Source organism: Syngnathus scovelli, chromosome 1 (genome assembly GCF_024217435.2).
Source record: "Syngnathus scovelli strain Florida chromosome 1, RoL_Ssco_1.2, whole genome shotgun sequence".
NCBI classification, from domain to species: Eukaryota; Metazoa; Chordata; class Actinopteri; order Syngnathiformes; family Syngnathidae; genus Syngnathus; species Syngnathus scovelli.
In genome coordinates this window covers 1850370-1866113 of record NC_090847.1, presented here as the reverse complement: position 1 = coordinate 1866113, position 15744 = coordinate 1850370, and the positions used below count along the sequence as shown (strand labels likewise).

The window sequence follows — 15744 nt, the reverse complement described above, 5'->3', positions numbered from 1 at the left end:
GCCAAATCTTTTTGTTAACGTTTTTATTGTTTATTTAATTAGGATGAAGTTAGGCTTGACATACCTCAATTTTCATGTTTCTCCAATTCTTCCATCGCTTTGATCAGCACTGGTTTGGTGCTTTCTGGGGATGATCCATTTGGCTTTATGTAGATTTTGCAATTTTCCTTCCAAGTACTTTGTATTTTTCCTTGCTTTTTCGATTGGCGAGCTCTCCATGCAATGGTTGCATTTTGCTTCTTGAGTTTTCGTTAGTGTAGCCATTCGATCCTCTTAGATTCTTTTCCTGTTTTGAGCAACTTTGTGCTTGATATTTATAAATCTCAGTAGTACCACACCATTTTCACTCACCCTATTTCCAGTTGCCCCTCTTTTGGAAAGGAGTCGGCAAAAATCCACATTTGCCTTGTCCAGCGCAACTTTTTGTTGTAAGGAAATCCACCACTTGCTGTTCCTCGGATTGATTTTCTATCTCGTTTGCACCATCAGTACCATTTTGATGTCTAGGAAAGATCTTGAGATGATCACATTGTTCATTTTATATTGTTGGTTGATATTTTCTACTCTGTTGGTGAGAATTTTTATCAGCCGGTCTTTCTTGGCATTGTCAGCATTAAGAAATACAATTTCTTCCATCTTGATTTCTAATCCAATCAATCGAGTCTCCAGTTCCATAACACTCTTCTTAATGTCTCTAATCTCCCCTCCAGTCTCTTGAAGCATGTCCAGAGTTTTCTGCAGATTTACCTGAGTTCTCAGCTGATTTCTGATTTCGTCCAAAGTATCTGCTGTTGCCCGATCCTTTTTTGGCACCATCACTTCAAATTTTTCTTTCTTTTGCTCTTGCCTTATACAAGTTAAGCTATTTCATATTAAGTAATTTGTATTTTGAATGTCTGTGTGTCTGTAAGCCGTTATCTCAGTTTGCAGCTGTAACCTTGAGAGCAGAACAAAAGCGTCCTACTCCCTCTGCAGCTTGAACTGTTCTGTTTTTAGCCCATCTGTGTGCTGTCCTCTGTCTCAAGTTATTCTAGTTTCCTGCTATATTTTTCTTCCAAAATCAAACCATAGAATGAATTAGGAGCCGACGAGAGCAGCTGCATTGGAAGGGAACAAGCTGTAAACTGGATGGTGTGGGACGAACAATCAACACTCAGACTAATGCGACGGTTCAGTTTAATCCCAAATTGGATGTGATGTTTGACTCCGTGGGCTTGTAAAAGATATTAAACGGTAGTAAATGAAATTAGCGTAAAATGTGGCCATTAAAAATATAAAAAAGTAGTAATTGCCATCTGATGGGGTATTAAATTTTCAAATCGCTATCCACCTTTAAGACTTTTTCTTATTTGTATTAAGTGCTGGCATATTCCCTAAAAATATAGGGGTACCTTGTTTTTCACAGGAGATGTATTCCATAACCAAAAAATGAAATTCCGCGAAGTAGAAGCGGTGTATACATTATTTAGAAATTTAAACACCACTGTGTTGAAATTTCCAACACACAATGTTTCTTGTTGGCCACTACACGGCATGGGTGAATTGTAAGTTAATTAGATGTTTGGTTTACCTTGCAAAGCAATGAAAAGTGTCCAACTTCAGAAATGTCACACTACACTAACGCCGGGGACATCATGCATAGCGAAAGTGGGTCATGGTTGCACATGAATCTCCTGTTGCACTGTGGTCCAGTACACGATATTATTATTTTTTTTATCTCTTTCTAATACTTTTACGCATCATAAACCTTTCCCATTCCTTTAATATCCATTCCCACACAGTTCTGGGAGAGCACTATGTCACGTGCTGGTGCCACCTGCGACGGGACCACGCCCCCCCTGTCAGTGGAATCACTGTCACCTGCCACGGGTTCATGGACAGCGCTATATCAGCGCCGCAAGCGCAGAACCGAGTGCCAGTGTGTCCCTTGATGCTGCTTCGCTCATCAGTCCCGGAGAAACTTGACTCGCTTGACTATTCGAAACCCCCGCAGAACCGTTTGTCCTCTCCAGCCCGATCGCCGCTCCAGCGCCGGCTGTTCCCATCATCCCCTTCCAATAAAGTCCGTCGTCACGCACTTGGCTGTACTGTCCGATCCTTAACACACTAAAAAGGAATAGGGGTGTTGTGTGAGGGGCGGAGCGTGACTTAACAGGCTGTGGGAGGAGTAATACCCTTCTGCGTTCTGCAATCAGTCCCCGCTCGTTACATTGCGCAGAATGTCACTTTACACGTTCCCAAAGCTGATCGGCTGACACAAGGCGTAGTGAGTCAAATGTTAGTCCACGGAGAGGCGGAAGCGTTTTTGCGTTGTGGGTCGACGCGTCTCAAGCAGCATAAGTAACGTGCCACATTTCACTGTTAATAACGATAATGGGATTACAACAATTCACATAGTAATTTAGTAAATTATCCGTTACTCGAAATGTATTTACATTATTTCTAACGCCGTTAATCCCAACACTGTAAGTAAATATTTTCATAGATTTTTGATTGTTTTAACGATTTAGCCTACTGTTGGTAATCTGTAATAGTAGGTATAATATTGGCAAATGTATTTAATTAAAAAACATATCTAGCTGATGTTGTACTGAAGGTAAATGTAATGCCATAATTGTAGTAGTATAATGTTGTATATTATATAATATTGTACGTATAACATAGTATAATAATAGTACCGTATTTTTCGGACTAAAAGTCGCTCGGAGTACAAGTCGCATCAGCCATAAAATGCACCATAAAGAGGAAAAAAAACATACATGTCGCACCAGAGTTTAAGTCGCATTTTGGGGGAAATTTATTTGACAAAATCCAACACCAACAGACATGAACCAACAACAACAGGCTAAACGATACAGTATGCTAATGTGACATAAACACAAACGAGGAGCTGATAACGGGCCTAACGTAACATTAACAGTGATTCAAATAACTATAACATAAAGAACACTGTTGGATTTGGTCCAAGTCAAGTCAAGTCAAGTTTATTTGTATAGCCCTAAATCACAAACAGTCTCAAAGGGCTTCACATAGCCAAAATTGACAATTATTCTCAACGCATCCCCTGATCATAAGCTCCCAAAAGGGCAAGGAAAAACTCAAAAAACCCCTACCAGGGGAAAATGAGAAACCTTGAGAAGGGACCACAGATGGAAGGATCCCCCTTTCAGGATCACCAGGTTATAATGGATGCAGAGAGTACACAAGTAATACATGATATGAAAATCAATGAAAAAAAAAATGGATGTCGGAGGTGTCCTCGATTGTCCTGGCAGTGTCCTCAAGGGGGCCGAGCCGCAGCTCCCCCATCCCGAACTGGTCCCCGAGAATCCAGCCAGCCGCTAACCGCTTTCGAGCCACCTAACCCCCTCCCCAGCCGGGGAGGAGGTGGGCAGAGAGAACAGAACAAACTCCGGCCAAATCGGCCATCACAAGTTAGTTAAAGGCCATCTCATAGAAATGTGTCTTTAAACGTGTCTTAAATGTTTCTACTGAGGTAGTAGTTCTAATATCCATTGGTAGGGCATTCCAAAGCTCTGGAGCCCGAATAGAGAATGCTCTAGACCCTGCAGACATTTTCTTGGCCCTCGGTATAACTAAAAGACTAGCGTTTTGCGAACGAAGGTTACGAGACGGAACATAAGGAACGACTAGGTCGACGAGATATGAAGGCGCTAAGCCATGCAGTGCTTTATAGGTTAGTAGAAGAACCTTGAAGTCACATCTTAAATGGACCGGGAGCCAATGTAATTCGGCTAATATTGGGGTAATGTGATCAAATTTTCTTGACCGTGAGAGCAGCCTCGCAGCGGCATTTTGGACTAACTGTAGACTTTTAATACTGGATTTAGGAAGACCAGAGAACAATACATTACAGTAGTCCAGGCGCGACGTGACGAACGCATGTATAATAGTTTCCGCATCCCCAGTCGAGAGGATAGGACGAATCTTAGCAATATTACGAAGGTGAAAAAACGCAATCCTGGTTATATTCTTAATGTGTTTTTGAAAGGAGAGCGTTTGGTCAAATATTACCCCGAGATTAGTTGCTGTATCACTCTGAGTGATAGTACGGTTATCTATAGTTATAGTGGTTTGCTTAAATAAATGTTGATAACGAGTAGGACCAATTATCAACATCTCAGTTTTATCCGGGTTAAGACGAAGGAAATTGAGAGACATCCATTGCTTAATCTCCGCAAGGCACGCCTCGAGATTACAGCAGTCCTGTGGATCTGTCATCGATAACGGCATATATAATTGGGTGTCATCCGCGTAGCATTGAAAACTAATATTATATTTACGTATTATGCCCCCAAGCGGAATCATATAAATATTAAATAAAATCGGTCCGAGTACCGATCCCTGTGGGACACCACAAGTAACATTATAAAGCTCAGAGGACGTATTACCATGGACCACTCGGTGCGTCCTGCCTGATAGATAGGAATTGAACCAGCTTAGTGCTGACCCTGAGATACCAACACAACTTTTAAGACGCCCTAATAAAATATCGAAGTCTACAGTGTCAAAGGCAGCACTAAGATCAAGTAGTAACAATACAGACGCCGTATTTGAATCCATAGCTATGAGGAGATCATTAGTCACTTTAGCAAGTGCTGTCTCTGTAGAATGATTGGCTCTAAAACCAGACTGAAAAGAGTCATATCGATTATTATCGACCATGTAATCAATAAGCTGCTGTGCTACTACTTTTTCGAGAAGTTTTGCTATGAATGGGAGGTTTGAAACTGGCCTATAATTACTGAGACAGTCCGGGTCAAGATTTGCTCGCTTAAGTAGTGGTTTAATAATAGCGGTTTTAAAGGCCATTGGCACTATCCCAGAGGAAACAGACAGATTGATTATATTTAAGATGGACGGTCCTAAAATTGGAAATAATTCTTTAAGTAGTTTGGCTGGAAGCGGGTCGAGTAAACATGTTGTTTGTTTAGCCGTACTAACCAATTTTGTAAGCATTTCAAGGGACACGCTTTTAAAATTTGAGAGGGTTATTGCATGATCCCCAGCGCTAGTAACCGGCGGAGCGATTGGCATGGTATTCTTGATCTCGTCCCTAATGGACTCAATCTTTTGAGCAAAAAATGTCATAAACTCGTCAGCTGAGTGGAAGGAGCTATCGGGGGTCGGCTGGCGCAGAGTTAGCTTTGCCACTGTATCAAATAAGTATTTAGGATTATTTTTATTAAGATTAATGACTTGCGAAAAATAACGAGTTTTTGCTAAAATAAGCGCATCTTTATATTTCAGGAGGCTGTCCTTCCATGCCTGATGGAAAACCTCAAGTTTGGTTAAACGCCATCTGCGCTCATGCTTTCTACATAATTGTTTAAACGTACGTGTTTCATCTGTGAACCACGGAGTTGGCCATCTACGGCGAGTTTTCAGACGTAGCGGTGCCACAGAGTCGATGGCTTTTAATAATGTCGCATTGAATTCATTTGTAAGATTATCGATAGAGCCACTGTACGCGGGAAACATGGCGGTTGCCGGCGACAGTAACTCAGATAGCGCAGTTGCAGTCATGGAGTTTAAATTACGGCTGCTATAATTCTGATTGCTCTCTTGTCTTTGACAAGGAACTAAAATTTCAAATTTTATTAAAAAATGATCAGACAGAACAGTAGTGTATGGCAGTACTGTTATATTTGAGGTTGCTAGTCCTCGGGATAATACCAGATCTAAGGTATTTCCATTCTTATGCGTTGCTGCCTGTACAGCTTGCGTAAAACCAAACGTATCGATTAAAGTTTGAAATGCCGAAGTCAGTGGTTCCGACGGTGAATTCATGTGGATGTTGAAATCACCCATGATAACTATATTATCTGCATTTGTCACTAGATCAGCCACAACTTCTGAAAATTCATCCAGGAAGCCAGAGTAAGCCCCGGGTGGGCGGTAAATAACAACAAGATAGAATGACGGTAACGCAGTGGATCGCACAATGAGAACTTCAAATGTTTTAAATACGTGAATTGAGCGAGGCCTAAATCTAAGCTCAGAATTTGAGATGAGGGCGACACCCCCACCCTTTTTTCGAGGACGAGCCACATGCGAGCTCACAAAATTTGGAGGCGAGGCCTCGTTAAGTGGCAGCAGTTCATTAGGTTTTAACCAGGTCTCGCAAAGACCAAAAACGTTTAGATTATGTTCCGTGATAAGGTCATTAACGAGAACTGCTTTCGTATGAAGTGATCTAATATTCATAAAACCGAATTTAAGTGTAATTGGTTGATCAGGGTGCGTATCTATCGAAGGATTTTTAAACGGGATGCGAGTAAAATTGTGTTCTCTAGGCCTAATATCACCTCTCAAAAGTTTATTAGGGCGGTGGGATGAAACGACCGTGGGAATTTGATGATGAGTATTTGTTACACATGTGAAGTTATCTAAAACAGGCACCGTTTCATCAGCAAGACCGGTCGGGACGGAGTGATTGGATTTGTCTACTACCCCAGTAGAAAGTGTGTTTATGTGTACTGCAGCACTATTTAAACTGTCGCACTCTAGTCTACACGAGGAGCTATGTGTATGCTGAAAGTCTAGCCTAGCGCTAGTTAACTTTAACTTAACAGACTCCAAACCCATCCTCACAGGAGGTCTAATCACCTGTGCCCTGACCTGCTCTAAAGTGACCTGTCATGAGTGGCTCAAACAGTAATCTATATTCCTAGAAAGAGTGAAGGCGCCTTCACGGTTAGGGTGAAGGCCGTCCTTCCTCAGCAGGTCGGGGCGGCCCCAGAAGGAGGACCAGTTATCTATAAAATACAGTCCCTGCTTTTTACAGAACCCAGCCATCCATCGATTAAGGGAGACTAATCTACTAAACCTCTCATCAGTGCCTCTCCCAGGCAGGGGGCCAGAGACAAATACTCGATGCCGACTCATCTTTCTGGCAAGATCACAAGTCCTCGCTATGTTTTTCTTTGTGATCTCTGACTGTCTCATCCTAACATCATTGGAGCCGACGTGTATCACTATGTCCGAGTAGCTAGTGTTGTTGGAACTACGCTGTTGACTAGGCCTATTGCGAGTCAGCTCCCTAAGATTAGCTTCTATGTCGGGTGCTCTGCCCCCAGGAATACACATTACCGTGGCTGGATTTTTAAGCGTAATGTTGCGGGTAATGGAGTCGCCTATGACCAAAGTGCGAGGGCCAGCAGACCGAGATGACTTTGGACGGCTATGCGTCTTACCTGGCTCATCGCGATTAGCAAGCCGCTTGGGGCTAATGCTAACCGGGCTAGCGGGCTGACTACAGCCCGCGTCTGTGTCCGCCGCAACTACTGTTATCGCACTATTCTGCTCTAACTGGCGGACACGTCCCTCTAGCAGAGACAACCTCTCTAAGAGAAGGGTGCAGTTGGTGCACGAAGCCGTACATACCTCTTGGTCCGCTGCCATACTTTGTGTCCGAAGAGCGACGATCTGTCAGAACAACCCGGAAGCACAATTTAGGGAGCGCGCTACCTGCGCCTCACGGCAAAAGCCATTGTCAATCACCTGTTATCCAATTTACTCACTGCATGCTCGTTTGATTTCTTCAGATTTAGGAAAATGCTAAGACACTGAAGCAGAAATTAGACTTACACAGGTTGGTTGAGTTCAATCACAATTCTTCTTAAGAAAGCACTGTTTTCAGGAAAGTACAATACAGCGCTGGGCCTTTTTTAGGCGACAATGCTCAAGAGCAGAAAGTCTCCATTCAGAAAAAAGGCAACGTTCAAGGTTCTTTGGTGAGCTTATATTCAGTTGCACATGCCAGTGTGGGCCGAGTTTGATGGGTGAAGAGTCAGTGGGTGTGGCAAGTTCGCAGGAGAGTTTGATTCCCTGGGAGTGGGTGCTGGTTCGGTGAGACCTGGTTTCGTGGGGGTGGGTGCTGATTATGGGCGATTCGATGTGAATGGGGGCTGTTGTTTTCCATCCCGTCATTCGGCCTTGGCGATCACCCAAATTACAATAAAAGTATCCCATTCAGGATATCATTGCAGAAATTTATGGAGTTCTTGGTTGTTTTTTTGTCCTGCCGCTCTTCCTCTGGCACCTCTACCGGTTTTATCTCCAAGTGTCCTTCCTGTAAACCATTCTTGCACATACATCCACTTCGCCCACTGTCGCACACCGCCCATTCATCATTCTTTCAATTTTGTCATTTGGTGTGGAACTATGTGAGCTTTTGGCTGTGGCATCATCAATTTATTAACGTTCTCTGACTATGCAAAGTTTGTATTCACCACGTAGCCTTTGGCGGGGCATTCAGACCATCACGGACTACAAGCCCGCGCCAAGGAGCTGTGAGGGCGACGTCCGTCTGCTGAACGATCTGAACCGCTTCTTTGCTCGCTTCGACGCCCAGAACAGCACTTGCCCGCTGAAGAACACTCCCCCCCCCCCCCACACGAGCAGCCCCTGCGCCTCTCTGCCGACGGTGTGAGGAGGGCGCTTGCCGCTATTGACACCCGTAAGGCGGCGGGCCCTGACAACATCCCGGGTCGAGCGCTGAAGGACTGCGCTGGGGAGCTGTCTGGTGTCTTCACGGACATCTTTAACGTTTCCCTGCAGCAGGCCATCGTCCCCTCGTGTTTCAAGGCTGCCACCATCGTTCCTGTGCCGAAGAAACCTGCACCGTCCTGCTTCAATGACTACCGCCCTGTGGCACTGACGCCCATCATCATGAAGTGCTTTGAGCGGCTTGTCATTGTCACCAGCTCAGTGGCCTAGTAGTAGAGTGTCCGCCCTGAGACTGGAAGGTTGTGGGTTCGAGCCCCGGCCGGGTCATACCAAAGACTATAAAAATGGGACCCATTGCCTCCCTGCTTGGCACTCAGCGTTAAGGGTTGGAATTGGGGGGTTAGATCACCAAATGATTCCCGAGCGCGGTACCGCTGCTGCTCACTGCTCCCCTCTCCCCCAGGTGATGGATCAAAAATCACGTGGGGATGGGTCAAATGCAGAGGACAAATTTCACCACACCCAGATGTGTGTGTGACGATGATCATTGGGACTTGACTTGGGGACTTGTCATGGAGCACATCAAATCCGTTCTCCCCCCCGCCATTGACCCTTTCCAGTTCGTGTACCGTGCCAAGCGGTCCTCTGAGGATGCCATCTGCTCTGCCCTCCACTCGGCCCTCACACACCTGGAGAGAAAGGACTCTTATGTGAGGTTGCTGTTTGTGGACTTCAGCTCTGCCTTCAACACCATTGTGCCACAGCGACTCATCTGCAAACTCGACGAGCTGGGCCTCAGTACCTCCCTCTGCAACTGGCTACTGGACTTCCTCTGTCAGAGGCCTCAGGTGGTGCGTGTTGGCGACAAAATCTCCGCCAGCATCACGCTGAGCACGGGGGCCCCCCAGGGCTGCGTGCTCAGTCCATTGCTCTTCACCCTGCTGACGCATGATTGCACTGCGACCTACAGTGACAACCGCATAGTGAAGTTTGCTGATGACACGACTCTGGTGGGTCTCATCACGAAGGGCGACGAGACTCGGTACAGGTCGGAAGTTGACCTTCTGACCACGTGGTGCAGGGACAACAACCTCCTGCTGAACGTCAACAAGACCAAGGAAATCGTTGTTGACTTCCGGAAGGGTCACACAAAACACCTGCCGCTGATCATCGATGGTGCTGTGGTGGAGAGGGTGAGCTGCACCAAGTTCCTGGGGGTGCACATCAGTGAGGACCTCTCCTGGTCCGCAAACACCGCGTCACTGGCAAAGAAAGCTCAGCGCCGCCTGTACTTCCTGCGGAAGCTCAGGCGTGCATGTGCTCCTCAGGCAGTCCTGTCTACATTCTACCGTGGCACTGTTGAGAGCGTCCTCACCAGTTGCATCGCTGTCTGGGGTGGTAACTGCACTGAACAGAACTTGAAGGCCCTGCAGCGCATAGTGAATACGGCTGGTAAGATTATTGGTGCTTCGCTCCCCTCCCTGAAGGACATTTACACTTCCCATCTCGCCCGCAAGGCAACCTCGATTGCAAGAGATGTGAGTCACCCGGCTCACTCTTTGTTTGACCTTCTGCCCTCTGGGAAGAGGTACAGGAGCCTGCGCTCCCGCACCACCAGACTCGCCAACAGCTTATTTCACCAGGCTGTTAGGACCCTGAACTCGCTACCCCCTTCTGCATAGCGTGCGGCACTGTTGCGCTATTTTCTGGAATGTCTGCTGTACGCGCACTTGCTCCTTTTTGCTCCTTTATTTATTATTTATTTATTTATTTATTGTGTTATTTATTCATTATTTATTCAGCACGCTGTTGTTATACTTGTTTACTGTTTGTCTGTTGTGGGCCATGTCTTGTCACCATGGGATAGGGGGGAACGAAATTTCGGTTTCTTTGTGTGTCTTTGGCATGTGGAGAAATTGACAATAAAGCTGACTTTGACTTTACCACTCTCCCCATATGCCGCCGATTGCGGCGGGAACTCCCCGTATGCTGCCGATTGCGGCGCAGACTCCCCGAATACTGCCGATTGCGGCACGGACTCCAAATCATTAAATCTCCTGACTCCGTAAGTCAGTGAATGAAACTCATTGTCAGTGAGGCTCCAATTATTCGACAGCCATAGTGCGCCCTCATGCGTTTTAAAGTGAAAATAACCTGTGAAGTGATCAACTATACTAGTACGTAATGTGTTAATGATCAAGTAAAATTTTTGGGATAATTACACATCTAAGTCACTCCTGAGTATAAGTCACCCCCCCCCACCCAAACTATGAAAAAAAACGCGACTTATAGTTCGAAAAATATGGTAGTTATAATATTGGCAAATGTATTTAATTAAAAAACATATCTAGCTGATGTTGTACTGAAGGTAAATGTAATGCCATAATTGGAGGCTAAGGTTGTTTGAATCCTCCATAAGATGATGAAATGATTATAAAACAGTATAGTGCTGCAAAAGTGGTGTGTGCTCTTTCTACGCGTAAAAATGAAAAAATATTTAGTTTTTGTATTTATGTTTACTAACTCCTAACACTGAAGCTTAAATAGTTGCAGCTTGAAGTTGTGTTGGTATTAAAAAAATATTTTGACGGTATTAAAAAGGTATTAAATTCCACCTAAGATTTTTTTTTTTATATACCCTGCTCAACAGATCGTGAATATTGATGATTCAGTGATCGACCAGCCCTCACCCCTCCTCCCAAAACCTTTATGCCATGTACGTTTCCAATACATGAGACAAGACTGGTGAAACAGCTCTGGACGCTCTGATACGCACACAGACACATGACATACACACACATATACAACCCTACTATCATCACCAACTTTGTTGGATTCCCAGAGATGAAAACCGAGCTGTGGCCGCGCTCTCGGTTTGAGTTGGTAGTCAGCCTGGTTTCATCACATCCCACCTTCTATTAAGTCAAGTCAAATTTACTTATATAGCCCTTAATCACAAAAACGTCTCAAGGGCTTCACATGGCCACAATTGACAATTATTCTCGACATAACCTGATCTTAACTCCCGTGAGAGCAAGAAAAAACGTACAAACCCCCGTGACAACAAGGTAACAATGGATGCAGAATGGGCAACATTTAACACACAATATGAAAAATACAAAATATTGTACATTTTGTACTAACTGTAAACATTTAATGCTAGACATAGGAAAACCAGAAAACAATACATTGAAATAATTGAGCCGTGATGTAACAAACACATTTGATAATTTCTGCAATGCGTGTTGAAAGAATGGGATAAAGCTTAGCCATATTGCGGAGGTGAAAAAATGCAGTCGTAGTAATGTTCTTAATGTGTTTTTGAAAGGAAAGAGTTTAGTCAAATGTAATCAAACAATCACTTTGGGTAGAAGTACATTTATCAAGACTTACAGTGGTCTCCTTAAATAGGTGATGATAGAGCTGTCCGTTCCTTAGCTAAGGGCGCCAGAGAGTAGAAAGGGCACCAGGGAGGAGACTTTTTTTTTTTTATAAATACTTCTTTATTTATTATACTATTATTTTTCAATATTAACAAAAACAACCAAAATGTCTGCCTGCAATTTCACCACAGACCCCATTCAATTGCCCCCCCCCAAAAAAAAAAAACTACGCTGTGCCTGGCATGCTGATTCATGTGCCCCCTAGCGCCCAAGGAAGGAAGAAAAAAAAAAAAAGAACAGACAGGTGATTAATGATGTTATCATGAAATTAGTTTAACTAAAATTGCAGAGTAGTTACAGGTTATTTTACTTACGGCCTTTTCTAACTAGCTCACTTGGAGTTAGTGTTTGAGTGGGTTTACATTTTACTACATTAGGATGATAACTTCAGACATAAAATACCGTATTTGCCGGTGTATTGGTCGACCTTTTTCGATCCAAAATCGACCGAAAAAAATCGACCTCGACTTATACACCGAGTCATAAAATTTAACTTCGTATTCATCGCTTCAAATGTGATGGTAACCACATGTATGTGTATGCTGTCCTAACATCCACTGATTTCCCTAAGAAACCAACTGCATAGTATATAGTCTATGCCAGTGGTTCTCAAACTTTTTTCAGTGATGTACCCCCTTTGAAATATTTTTTCAGCCAAGTACCCCCTGACCAGCGCGACACTTCTGGTCGAAAAGAAAGAGGTACAGGATTGTCCCATCAGGGTTTGATTTATTAAAGTTAAACAACTTGTAGCAATGTACCTGACAAACACATTTATGTTTCAAACATTGCATATAGAAACAAAAACAATAAACAGTAAACAGTGACCACCAAGAAGGCATAAAACCTTTCAAAACTCAAATACTGTATGCAGAACACTGCTAATTTATATTAATCCTTCTTGTAATAATCTCTTGCAAGGAAATAAAAACATGCATAACTAAAAAATGTGTTCACAAAAATAAATTAACTTAATTATAAATAAATAATATCTTGTTTACAAAATAAATTGATAACTTAATAATAAATAAAGATTTGCTCATAAAAAATCATCAACTTTACTTCTTTTGGGGTAAAAAAAGAAACTTTTTTTCCTCTTGAAATTGAATTGTTGCATTGAACATTTGATTTTGATTTGACAAGCATTGAACAAGCATTGAACAGTGTTGAAGCTTGAATGAGTCTTTTGCACTCATACTACATTTTAGTGAGAAACATGGAGCGATGGTGAAGGTTTTTTTGGCTTTAGCTACGAGCAAAGAAGGTGTGGCCCACCTGTCAGATTTGACAGGTGAGTCACGCCCTCTGCTGTCCGTTCACCCCTCCAGAATGCTACCCAAGGTGGTAGAGAGCATGAAAGCTCCCTTGTCCTTGTTGATGGTCCTCGGGCCCCGCTTGCGGATCTCAATGGCCTCCCTGATCCAACGCTGATGTTTGTTTTCTACGATGCGGATGACTCTGGCCTTTTCCCAGTCCATGATGTGATTTTCTCTTTTGCAGTAGTCGATAATGGCTGACTTGTAGTGTTCCTGTTCTGCTTGTTGTTTTATTGCTCTTGTTTACCTTGTTGCTGTCTCCTCACACTCCTTCTTGTGTTCTGTTTTTCTTGTGCTGAAGTTCCTCCCTGTCTCCCTGATGTATGATTTATTGCATGATTTGCATGGGATCTCGTATATGGAGTTTATTTATTTTCAGGGTGAATTCTGTCCTTTGGGTGAAACAGTATCTGACTGAGTGTTGTGTGTGGTTTGATAGGTGTGTTTATGTTGTATTTTTTCATGGCTATTCTGATACGTTCTGTAATCCCTCTCACGTACGGCAACGTCATCATTCAGCTGTGTTCTTGTTTACTTGTTTGTTTTTTTCTCTCCCCCTGGGTTGAGTTGTTTTTGTTTTTTACCTGTCCTGCACCTTTAGTTATTGTCCATTGTAGATACTAACATCTTTTGAGTGCGTGTTGTATGTGTTTTTCTTCCTGAGTTCTGTCCTCCGGGTCCGTGATTATTGTTGTGCGTTCGTATAATATTCTGACTACAGACTGTTTATGTGTAGTGGGGTGTTCAGATGTCCAGAGGAGGTATTGGTTGGTGTGTGTGGGTTTTCTGTGTACTTTTATTTTTATGTCTCCGTTGTCTGCGTGGTGTATGTTGATGTCTAGAAAGGCGATGGATCGATCTGTTTCCTCTTCATGAGTGAATTTGATGTTACCGGTGGTGTCTATGGTGTGCAGATGGTCTGTGAGGTGTTGTGTATGCCCTGTTTTTACTTTTTCTAGAATGTCATCTACGTAGCCTCTCCATAGTGTGGGTTTGTATGTGCAAACTGTTAAGAGTGCTTTTTGTTCCAAGTCCTCCATGAAAAAACTGCACATGATGGCAGACAGTGGGTCTCCCATGGGGAATCCTTCCTTTTGCCTGTAAATTTTGTTTCTGTATTGGAAGTATGTGGAAGTGGCGATGAAATGGAGTAGTTGAGTGATGTCTTGTACTGTTAAATTTGTGCGTTTCTTGATTGTCCTGTCTGCTAATAATCTGTCATGTACTATGTGTAATGGGGCAGAGAGGTGTACCTGGTTTATGGATTTTTGGTGTGCCATAGATTCTGGAGATGATGTTTGCTGTGGGTATTAAGTGATTGTATGACTGTTTGTCTATTTTATTTTCAATGAGTAGTGGTTTAAGTAATGCTTTGAGTTTATTTTTCTTGTCTTTTGTTGTTGTTTTTTTTACTACTTCATAGGTGTCGTCATGTAGTAGCTATCACATCTGTTCTTCTTGTCTGCGTCCATAATTACTGTTGTTCTGCCTTTGTCCGCTGGGAAGATTGTGATGTCTATTTTTTGCTAGTGTATCCATTGCTTTTGCTTCCTGTTTTGTAATATTGCTGGGTGGTGATTTAGCCGTGTTGGAATAATTTTAAGTGAAGCTTTGGCCTGCCAGACCTGGAGGCCTCGCCTTTACGAGTTTATCTTTCCTTTTATCTAGGTTCTTCCTTTTTAGTGATAGGGATGTCTTTTGATCCCTGTCAGCCATTTGTATCCTTCCTGTCCTTATGTTGTCTATGTGTTTTTGTTCCCGTAAGAGGCCTTCACTAGCAATGAGCAGGGCTTATTTGCATAGGTGACATGTTCTTTGTTTGATTCACAGGAACTTCATTCCTTCTCATTTAGCTGTAGGTTTGGTTCATAGATTGTAGTTTATCAGACCTGTTTTTCTTTGTTAAGGGTTACATACAGTTAGAAGTAGTTGCATAAAAGTTATCCCATATTTACTCAATGTTTGTTTAAGGAACTGCATATCAGTTACCTCACGTTTGCTTAATGTGTGTTGAAGTGTTTAGGACAAGTTACTTATTATTATTGTGTGTTACTTTACCAAGTAGATAAAGTTAGCAAAGGTTTAGTTGCATTTGTTCCACAGCAAAGTGGCAATCAACGTGCTTCAAGGTATTTGATCATAGTCGAGGACGAGTCAGCCAACTGTGAGGGAAGACGGCTGGGAACGGCCTCTGCGGGGGATCACGAGCCAACAATGAAGTGCTAATTCACACCACACTACATTCTTTTGCTAATCAGCGTTGCTACAGACACAATCTCCCCTCCCTTAGTGTAGCAACGCCTCTGTAACCAGGGCAACCATAACATTAAAAAGAGGGGCACGTGGAGTAAGGACTCAGAACTGATGGAGGTTGTAACTGAGATTGCTTTCTCTATCATTCTCCTCGCGAGTAAACCTGTTCTGGTTGTCTTCTCCTCTTCATTCCAGCGAGTGATTTAATGTCTAATCGTATTTAGACCCAACAAGCCGTTTTTGATATACCTGCAACTTCA

The 15744-nt window shown here is 43.2% G+C and overlaps 1 protein-coding gene across 6 annotated transcripts in view; it reads left to right on the top strand.

Annotated features, from left to right (window-relative positions):
- slc7a11 (solute carrier family 7 member 11) overlaps positions 1-15744 on the top strand; it is a 246158-nt gene that overhangs the window by 191156 nt on the left and 39258 nt on the right. The window contains exon 10 of one of the 6 annotated variants that reach the window (XM_068651939.1): positions 1782-7397. The exons of the other annotated variants lie outside the window; for them this stretch is intronic. Coding sequence (XP_068508040.1) covers positions 1782-1931 — 150 coding nt within the window. The 3' untranslated portion in view covers positions 1932-7397. Of the gene's footprint in view, positions 1-1781; positions 7398-15744 lie in introns of those variants that run through there. 6 annotated transcript variants of the gene reach the window in all.